The 10,550-nt window shown below is 46.6% G+C and overlaps 1 protein-coding gene across 1 annotated transcript; it reads right to left on the bottom strand.

Moving 5' to 3' along the window:
• Positions 1-3,730: 3,730 nt before the first annotated feature.
• SPRY4 (sprouty RTK signaling antagonist 4) lies at positions 3,731-4,630 on the bottom strand. Its single transcript, XM_009646834.2, has one exon. It carries the CDS (start codon positions 4,628-4,630, stop codon positions 3,731-3,733), a length of 900 nt encoding a protein of 299 aa, XP_009645129.1.
• Between the last annotated feature and the right edge of the window lie 5,920 nt (positions 4,631-10,550).

The following is a 10,550-nucleotide window of genomic DNA, read 5'->3' as shown; positions in this document are numbered from 1 at the left end:
TAGTATCAAATAACCCGTTTTGGGCTATTCTCTGCTTGTATTTTTAGAATAATTGCTATAAACATTCTTCAGGATCTTTTTTTTTAAAAAAAACAAACCACAACAACCACTTATATATTTAACAATATATATTTTTATATATATATATATCATTTCTAGATCAGTACATTCATCAGTACTTGTTTTTCTTCACAAACAGAAGAACTCTTACAATAGTAGACTTTCTAAAATAAATACTATTAAAATAGAGCTTCAAAATAAATATTCTATACAAAGAAAACCTTCTGTGGTAACTTTTCAGGGCGTATATGTGGTGGGGTGGTAACAGGAGAAAGTGGAAACCTTTATCAGCGTGTCCGAACGTGGGAGGGGAGGGGGAATACCCAGTGCTGCGAAAGGGCGAGGGCTTGTCTGGGTGGGAAAGCCGGTGCCTGGGGAGCAATGGTGTGGATTTAGTAGCTACTCCTTGTACCCAACGGGCACTGGGACAGAGGGTGCGGCGATGGTTTATTTGTCTGTTGAAGCCACTCTGCTGCTGGTGAGCTCCAGCTGGGAATGTGGCGTGGCATTGCCAGCGCGCCATAAAGTCACCCCTTCTTGCTCTCTGGGCCTTTGGCTTCTGCTTGTGGGCAGAGGACAAAACCCAGCAATGAACCTGCGACAGCAATTAGCAGTTTAGGGTCATAACACCGAAGTGCCCTGCCATCCTCCTCCTCCTCCTCCAGAGCCACCCTGTGGTGGCACAGCGCCGGTCCCGGGGGAACCTGCCCTCACCTCCCCTCTTGCCTTCGTGGTCCCACCCCACCACACTGGCACGTCCAGGTGCAAACGTTGTGCCCGAGGTTTGTGTTAATTAGCAGCCGTTGGTCAGTTTGCACGGAGGGGGACACGACCCGCAGGGAGGATGGCCAGAGCTGCTGCCTCTGCGCCCTCACCGGGGCTGAGGTTACACGGCACCGTGCCCGTGGTACGTCTCAGGGCTGGCAGGAGACCCAAGTACCTTAATAGGGGATGGGGGAATGGAGGCGTTGGGATGAGGGAAGAGAAGGGAATAGAGACGCTATCGACCCGAGACGTACCCTCCGCCAGCCCCGCGGCGCAGCGCTGCCGGCAGAGCCCCGGCTTCGGCCGACCCCAAGCCTTTCCGAGTACTCTGCAAAGAGCTCGGCGCTTTCTTGCCATGCCTGGGGCCAAAAGCTGATGGAGCAGAGTCTGACCGCTGTGCCGGGAGGCTGAGGAGAAGCGGGAGGGTCGCTCTGCTACATTTACCACTGCTCTAACACATCCACTAACACTTTACAGTCTTCCAGCATGGGATCGGCTGACACCATAGCAGGACTTATATATTAAAAGAAACCAACAGAGAAATAGTTTACAACTATGTACAATGAAAGGAAATCCATAGGGGATTGCTGGGTGTATATACATGAGTGTAGATTGGCACAGTGGCGACCACTCCAGCGTTGTATTTGCTTGCAAGGACCATGCAGCGAAACCATGGGCTTTGCTATTGCAGATTTTCAGCACAGATCCCCCAGGAGCAGCCACAGACAGAGGGGCAAAACAGCCATAGGCGGAGGCCATTTGGATATGTACGTTCCCAACAGAGGAGGGCAGCAGGTAAATACCTCTCCTGCTGTGTTTTCTAGCCTGTTTGTATCTGAAGAAAATGATTTCTCTTATTAAATACAATACCTTATACATTCAACCAACAGTTCAGCTAGTTTGGGGTTGGTTTTCCTTTTACCCTTTCCCCTCTCATTTGTGCAAGATAACAGATGCAGCTCTGGATCCCCACCTGCTTCCTTCTTTCTGGTGTCCCCATATGGTCAACACGAGGATAAACTATAGGAATTGGTATCTGGTGACAGACGTAGTATCCCTTTTCCTATGATTTATCATATACAAGCTAGCAAATGTTATAAATATAGAAAGTTTGTTGCTTTTTTTTTTTTTTAAATCCTCATTCAATAAATACCTACAATTAAGCTTAACTGAACCCCAAGTCATCCAGGTTAAATGAATTCTTAAAACAAAAGACACCAGAACTCCCATCAGTATGCTCTTGCCAACCCCTATGCAGCAACCGTATTGCAACCAAGCAAATGGGATTCCTGGAAATGCTACATGAGCTCTGCCTATTGCTTATCTAATTAGAGATGACATTTCACTGTCACTGCTGTGCATTTACTGAGGAAATTTCCTCTAATTTTTTTAAAAAAAAAAGAGAGAGAGAGAGACTAGATCAGTTTTCTACATGCAACAAGTACCTACCTACTTATTACAGTGTTGCATGTTTGGACAAAGATTTTTACTTAGCACCTTGTAGTTGTCAAGAGAAAGGGGTTACTGCATCTTAAGGGAATGCAGAACCGGCCCTAGGACGAGTGCACAGGCAAAGCCGATGACTTTCACTTACTGAAAACCATGGGCAAATTTCTTAAATATGCTCTCTTCCCTCCCCTGGCTTTCCCTAGCATTTGTTAACACTAAAATAAACATTAAAAGCATTCTCTACATTTAAAAAAGACACTCTTTTGTACAGAGGAGGCAAAAGTCGAACAGCAGCAATAGAGATGGGGGAATGGGCTGTACTTCAAGCAAATGCCATTCATCCCCAAGACAAAAAAAAAAAAATTATTAATATTTAATGAGCAAAGAAGAGCTTGTTCCAGGAGAGGAGGTACTGGATTGATATGCCTATAAAAATACACCTGTGTGTATCCTACATTTAGATTTTTGTGACTTCTTAACAGAGCTTAAGAGGTTTAGAGAAACCAACACTGAGCGTCTTAATTTTGTGGCGTAAGTTAAGATCCCTTTTGCTCCAGCACGGGGGGAGCAAGCATGCGGGTTGGGGAAACGGGATCCGGCCGGCATCCTTCTGCAGCCAGTTTGTACTGTTGATGTAAAATTAATATTCCACTGACTGAAACCTGATGCTACAGATCAGCTTATGGCAGAAGGACGCAATGTTTATACAACTGCCCGAATGCATCCTGCTGCTATTCTTCCCAGGGAGGGAGCAACCCTGCTACCATCTTGCTTTTAAAAAGAGGGTCCAAATCAACGTGGCCAGGTGGGTTCAAAGGAAGCAACGTGCCTAAACGTTAAGAAACCCTTAAACAAATGAACTGTATCTTTACTTCTGGCTCAAAATCTTTGAGGGACACAGAAAGCTTTTAAGAAACGTGTACTTTGTGTGCAACTGGCCCTTCTAACGGTGTGCGGGTGGGGAGGGAGGGAGTTAACCCATCACCTTCAACAACAGGCTGCTGGTAGCAAACTGAGTTTGGAAGGAAAGAGAAAACAAGAAGCCCACCCTGAATACGATGAATCCAACGCAGCTTTCTGCAGCCGGGAATGGGTATTGCTTGTGCGGCCGTGCCTGCCAAGCGAGCAGTTAATGGTTCTTGTGGTATGCAGGCATGGTGAGCAGCCGTCTGTCCGCCCGAACCAGGAGTTTTTAAGCAGCCATACTTCATGATATACATAGGTTTTCAGCCTTCACTCTACACATTATTAAGATTCCTCCTTTGGCCCCGTCTATTTAAATTCTGACCAGTTCCAAAACCCTGAATAACCCAAAGTGCTTCAGTTTGTGGAAATAGTTGCTTCTGCTTTCTCCGAAGGCAAAAGCCTCACGTTATCCTCAAAACACAGGTTATTAAAACCAGCCAATGCCACCCCCTCCGTGGAGCGTACTCCCACTCCCTGTCCTCCCAAATTATCAAAAGGGCTTTTCTGGCCTGCTTCCTTTGCTCTCTGGCAATGCCTTGCAAATGACACTGTTTGTGTTTTTGCATCTGCATCCGGGCCGGCTCACTTGGTCGTAGCATCTCTGGGACAGCTTGACGCAGCCGGTGGCTGGCAGGTAGCAGAGCAAGCAAGGGAGCACCAGGGAGAGGGCGCTCATGAAGGACCAGCGGGCACAGCAGTTTGAGTGGGAGCAGGAGCAAGGGTGGTCGGCACACGTGCCCTCGTCATCCTCGTTGGTGCAGTGGTAGAAGACGCCCTTGACGAGACACATGCAGGTGGAGTAGTTGACCAGGTTCTGTGCCGAGCAGAGGCACTCTTGGTTGCACACCCAGCAGGACGGCAGAGTCCGGGGTAGCGCGCACTCCTTACACTTGCATTTCCCACAGGCTTCACACAGGAGAAAGTGCTTGTCCAGTTCCTGAGACACGGGGCCCTTCAGGTCCAGGGGTTTGCAGTTAATCACCTTGGGCTGAATGCGAACTGCTCTGGGGGAGGACTGCTCTGCCACGGGCGCCGGGGCCATGTGGTCCAAGAGCCTTTGGTCTGAAGATGTGCTGCTGCTGCTGCTGATGGAGCTGGGGCGCCCGCTGAACGAAATCCAGGGGTGGGTGACATCCTGCTCGCAGCGCTGCAGGTGCTGGTTGGTCAAGACCAGTTCATGGGGGCCTCGGGGACGCTTCTGGGCTGCCAGCTGGGAAGCGGTGGGGTTGTCGGTGTAGTCGTTCTCTATGTGAGTTGTCTTCATTTGGTCGATCGGCAGGATGGTGAGCGGATGCTGCAGCCGCCCATAGGGGATCCGACTGTCCAGCAAGGGCTGGACCATCACAGAGTTGGGGACAACGGTGATGTTGTGGGGAATCCGGGGCTCCATTGATAAAACAGCTTGATTACTGGTGAAAAATCTGCTCTTAAGTATCCTGGGGGAAGGAAAGGAGAAAGAAAAGGGGTGGGGGGGGAGAGAAAGAGCGCATCGTTACTGAGTTATGCTGCAACCCCAGCCCAGACAGGGCTCTTTGCAAGGCTGGTTATTATGCAGAAGGTCTTCCAAGGCAAACTTGTGCGCGAGGGAGTCAGAGTGCTCGCCCAGGTGTACAGTGCATCTCTCTTCCTTTGCTACTGTTTTCCTCTCCCTAACCTTGGCCATATATAGCTGCTCGGGTCCCGGGAGGGGCACCGTTACTGCAGGCTCCTGAAGTGCCCATTCATCATTTTTACAGCGGGAAAGTACATCTTAGGGTTACTGCTGCCTATTCACATGTATTTTTGTCAGCAAACTGCCTGAAATGACTTATCTAAGGTTTGGGGATTTTTACCCAATTGACTCTGATCCCTAAAAAAACCTGACACAAAACTGTGGCTCGCAGGAGCGTCGGCCTGGTACAAAGATGCTTCGGAGCACGGGGCTGAGCACTTGTCCTTGCTCACCCAGAATGTGCCCGTGGGAGGGTGGCTCAGCTGGGCGAGGAAGTGTCCCGTCTCCATCAGGAGCTGCTGGTTTCAAAAGCTGCTTTCAGCCCTCCCGCGGGAGGTGGAAGTTCTTGCTCAGCAGCTTGTCTGGTTGCAAACCAGCATGAGAGCGGACGGGTACGGCTCACGGGGAGAGCACGCACACGGGTCGGACCTGTATGTCGCCTCGCGCAGGTAATTAGGCACTCGTCTTCAAAACATGAAGTGGACTAATATTTAGTTTAAGTGCTGTTTACTAGCTAAACTAGCTAAGCTGTCTATTGCCGCAGTTTCTAATTTCATTGAAAGAGTGCAATTTATCCTGGAGTCGGTCCAGAGATTCAGCAGTGGCAGAGGACAAGAAACCACAGGAAGTAACTAAACTTAAATCAAAGAACGGAAACGACTCGGTTCAAATTTAGAAAGTGCACATTGTTTTCTAGTAGATGTGCCATTTCCTCACGGGGTGACCTTTATTCATAAATAATATAATGTTGGAGATCAGTTTAAAGAAGGGGTGAGTAAAGCTTCAGAGCAAGTTTTTGGGGGGTGGTGGTGGGTGTAAAGCTTCTGGTGTCAAGAAAAAGGAAATAGCGAACAGCTTAAGGCATTGCCAGTTGTTTGTGTTCAGACAAACAAATTAACCTTTTCCAACAGCATGAAAGATTTTAGTATTACAGCAGTCTGAAAAAAAGTCAGGAAAAAACTGCATCCAGCTACAACCAAGTCACACACGAGAAGTGTGTGCGTGTGAGAGTAAATGTGGGCACTTCTCCTGCAAGAGCATATTCTCCCCCCCCCAAATTCAACCCAATGCGACAAAAATCAGAGCATGAACTAATTATGCATTTTTGGAAGGAGAAAGGGAAGTGCATTTTTACCCACTGAAAAAAAATATTACTAGAGTCCGCTATTATATTTGTAAATCGTTGCTTTGATAGATCACTTGGCATCCGAGGGGTTGAAAATCTGCCAGTTCTCCCAAGATCAATAGGAGAGAGGGCTGGCGCCGGACGGAGGCCAGAGCAGCAACGTGCGGGCAGTACGGCACATGCCGCCTCTGTCCGCTGGCACCGTGTCCTGCTGCCGGGCTCTTTGTCGGCGGCACAGGACGAGCAGGAAGAAGTGCTTTATCTACCAGTAACGATGAGTATTGTAATGCAGTCCTTATGCTGTTATCCTTCACTGGTTAAAATGCTCTGCTGGGTCTTAGCCATTCATGCCCAATTTTTTTTATTTTTTCATTATTCATAGCTCATTGACATCCTGACTCGAGGAACAAGAGAGTTTTTACAGCATCTATTCCTATTTACTGTATTTAAAAAATAAAAAGCAGCAATGATTCTGACAACTATGGGGCATGCAGAAGGAAAAAAACCCCTGATTTTCTTCTGTATGTCAGAATCCAGTGTCATGATATAAAAAGTACTTGCTGCAAGCCAGAATTTCGCAAAACAGTCAGTTCTGTATTGGCTAGGTGTTGTGTTTGCAGGAAGACTTTGATTTCGCAGGGTTTTTTTTGTTTTTTTTTAAGGAGAGAGATGCAGCTCTTTTGGCTGGCAAGAGTAAGCGCAGCAGAGCCGATATTAGATGGAAGGTAGCTGGAGGAAATGGTGGCACGCTGAATGACGTTACAAACCTGTCTGGTCCTTCGTGTCACTGACAGCACCGCCTTCATTGCCTTGCCATAATTTTGAAATAAGCTCTAGCACGGGGCTCTGGGTTCTGTCCTGAACTCAGTCCCACTTGTTACAAAGCTCGGGAGTTTGGTCCATTCCCAGTAGGTTTAGACTGGATCTGTGGGTCTTTATTTGTTTTAAGGTGCACTGTGTGCCAGCATGTGTGTTGGGGAGAGCTGTTTAACCCTCGGGCAGCATCCACCCCCTCTGTCCATGCAGTGAGGCTGATCTGATGCTGATTTTCCCCGAATCGGCAGCTCAGAGGCAGGGTGGCACATGGAGGGCGTTCTGCATCGCTGGCGGGGAGCCCCTCGCCCCGGCACGGGAGGGCAGGACCACAGGGCACGGGAGCAGCACACAGAGCTGGCATTTAGGCTTCATATTAACTCTCTAGTTGCACAGTCTGCAACGGCCCAGAACTAGCGATGACATCACATGGAAGCTATGTCATCAGATTAATTTGGAGAAGGATTATACCTCTTAAAACACTCAAACCCTTGGTACACAGACATGGCCATATGCAGGCAGACATTAAAAGATGGCTTAACCGAGATAATGCTAATCAGGATTTCACAGTTAATTATCACAGAAAGGAGATGAACCCTGGACTAAACACCGCACTTTGGGATAGTTCATGTTGAAAATTATTCATCATCTATTTTCATTGTAATACTGGTTCGAATTGTCTAACAGGCAAATTACTGCAGAGCAAGGGGAATGGAAGCCCTGGCATGGCAAACTCAAAGATCCTGCAGATATCTGGGCACAAGGTCGAGTTGGATAAAACCTCTGGAGCAAAGACAGCCAAATAAGACCCAGCTCTCCTAATTCCCAGATCCCTGTAAAACACCATAGATACACACACCACCAGTTTTTGGTGCTAGTGCTACATGTGGTCCTTTCGCTTCTGCCCTGCCTTCTCAGTCCTGAGCAGAGGGTTTCCACAGTTCACTGCTCTGACCTTTTGAGCTACACTTAAGCGACATAAACTTCTGATATTTATGGAATTTTCCAAAGACCGTGACTACATCGCGGCTGATGGTCTTGTCGCCGTAAGTTTCAGCAGTGAAGTAAGATTATTGGTGACAGAACCAGGTCAAACATCTCAAGTGCTGAACTAGAGAGTGAGCCGGGTGGCGTTCATTCTGCAAGGAGGTTCTCCTCCATTGGGATCTGCCCACATGACGACAATATTTTATGGTGGTGTTGCTTCAGTTTTTGTGTCTGTGTGCTCCCACTGGCGTGTGATTTGAGCACATCTTTCCCTGAGTTGTTTTTGCTTTAAGCTTTATGTCTGCATCCCATGAAAAGAAAGAATTCAGCAAAAGGTACCAAGTAGCTGTGTACGTACACAGCACTCCATCACTCATGGTAGAGAAGAGGAACCCAGGGAAGTTCTTGGGTTAAGGACTTGTGCTGGATCAGAAGCAAGTCAAGAAGCCAGACTGCTCACATGAAGTCTTGCAGACTGAGGTGTGCCTGCCTGGGATGGATCCTGGTGACTTCCCTGGAAGACCCCCAAAGGCATCAGAGCTTGACTTTTTTTGGTTGGTGTGTTCCCCAGAGGGAGATATGCAGCTGCAACCAGACTGAAACTGTTCCAGGATGACGGGAACAATAGAAGCAAGTCATCCTTTGAAATGCAATCAGTTTGCAGGCAAATATAAGGATTCCAGATACTCCTGTAAACAATCATGACGTAACATGTCCTCTCAGCAGTGGGAAAGCTCATTCCCACTGCTGCAGAAGCGGGACACTGTGCCCTTCTTTGCCTCCCCACCAGGAACCCATCACACACACGGGGTGCTTGTCAGCGAGGACAACATTGCCTTGAGTGGCAATATTGGTATCTTAGAAACTGCAGCTTCTGTTCCAGCCACATCTCCCATCAAAATTAGCATTTGGGGTGACCTGGAAGAACTTGAAAAAGGACAAGAGCTGAAGGGGTATAACCTTGGGGCTCTCGCATTGGTGCCAAAAGCCTGTGCAGGTGAGCAAGGTGGGGTTCAGAGGGGTCAATTGTGTTTTGTAGCTCCTGGTGTTGGCTCAGATGTTGAAGTGACCTAATTCAGCATACAGCACGACAAACTGGCCACTGTGTGTCTGAAGCAGCCTTGGGTAGAAGTGGTAACAAACGTGAGCACCTTCGGTTGGGAAGGAAGGCAAGAAAGAATAGGCTGAACTGTCCATCTTTCACCCCCCTTGCGCTACAGTGCTTGTGGCAGCCACCCTGGCAAACCAAAAAGGGGATGGTTCCTAGAGATGAGATGCAAATGTCACCCCCCCCAAGAAAGAACATTTCTGTTCCTAGGGCTCATCTGCTGCGGTAAGAAAGGACTGAAGTTTGCGATGCTGGTGGTGTGAACAGATCTTGTCTTTCTGGCAATGGCAGCTGGGTACTGCTTGCAGATACTGAATTAATTACTCATGTTGAACAGATTTAATATAACAAGATGTGTCATTTAAAGAAAACCATAGATTAAAAAAAGAAGAAAAATAGAAGAAGGGATAACAATAAAGTAGAACAGGAGATTTCAGATACTTGAGCACCACAACTTTGCAAAAGCTATGAAACTTTATGTAGTGCCTTTGTTGTCCACTGCACTAATCCATCCTAACTGTAAATTGCATTTTAATTGAGAAAAAATCCCATACAGAATACTTGTAAACAAAATTAGCTAATCTTTGATCATCAGTAATTACAGACATATTATAGCATTAACGTAGGCACAAATTCACTGGCTGCAATTGTACAGGCAATTTTCTGAAAGTAGACAACGGGAAGAAAAATTCACAAGTATGTTCTTACATTGGGATTTATTCATTCTTTGGAGGGAGGTGAAACAATGAGGTTCTTTTCAAAGCAGAAATGTCAACAAACTCCCATGTAGAGAAAATTTCTCTTCCCCCGTGCCATCCAGGGACTGTATGGTTGCTCACCACATACAATTTTCAAGTCAAAATATACTTCCTTCCAAGGGAGTAAAATTGGATTCGAAAGTCAAGTTCACAAATGTGCTGCAGGGCTTGTTTCATCTCTTCATCAAGATATTGCCAATTTAAAATTACTATTGTACTAGATAATTACAAGTCCTAAAGTTGTAGGAAACCAACTGTTATTTTAAAGTGTTTTGGTATGACTTCAGACTCGAAAGTTTTGCAAGATTCTTTAGTCATATGAAATTAAAACAAAAGTGATCTTATGGTTTAATAGGATTTTGGACTTGCCTACGTAATTTTATAGAAAGCTACATCCTTGTAGGCAATTCCATGAGAAAGTCAGATAAGTTCCCCCCCCAGGAAAGCTCATTCTCATTTAATGTCTTTGGAACAATTTTTGAAGCCATAAGGTTCTAATATCTTTATTTTCAAAGTGGAGTTGGATAACTTGTCTTCCAGTTACTGAAAAACAAAATGGATCTTGACTTAGATATCTGATGAGTGCAGACATACATAATCTTTACAACTGTCCCAGTAGTTAGTAATTTCAATAAGTTCTTTCTCACATGTTTAACAACATCCTAGATGTATGCGGTAAGAAAAGAATAATGAGAATAAAGGACTTGGAATCGGGTCCTGAGTGGAAACAATCCTGCAAATCCCAGCCCTGGGAAGCACTGGTGCGACTGCGACACATCCTCAGTGCCCACAGCTCTGGTGAAGTCA

The sequence above is a fragment of the Egretta garzetta genome, unplaced genomic scaffold, assembly GCF_000687185.1.
Source record: "Egretta garzetta isolate BGI_Z169 unplaced genomic scaffold, ASM68718v1 scaffold1, whole genome shotgun sequence".
In the NCBI taxonomy this organism is placed as follows: Eukaryota; Metazoa; Chordata; class Aves; order Pelecaniformes; family Ardeidae; genus Egretta; species Egretta garzetta.
This window is presented reverse-complemented; position numbering and strand designations above follow the sequence as displayed.

Bases quoted from the DNA above. Each gene is read 5' to 3' on its own strand.
- SPRY4 (XM_009646834.2), bottom strand. From the start codon at position 4,630: ATGGAGCCCCGGATTCCCCACAACATCACCGTTGTCCCCAACTCTGTG.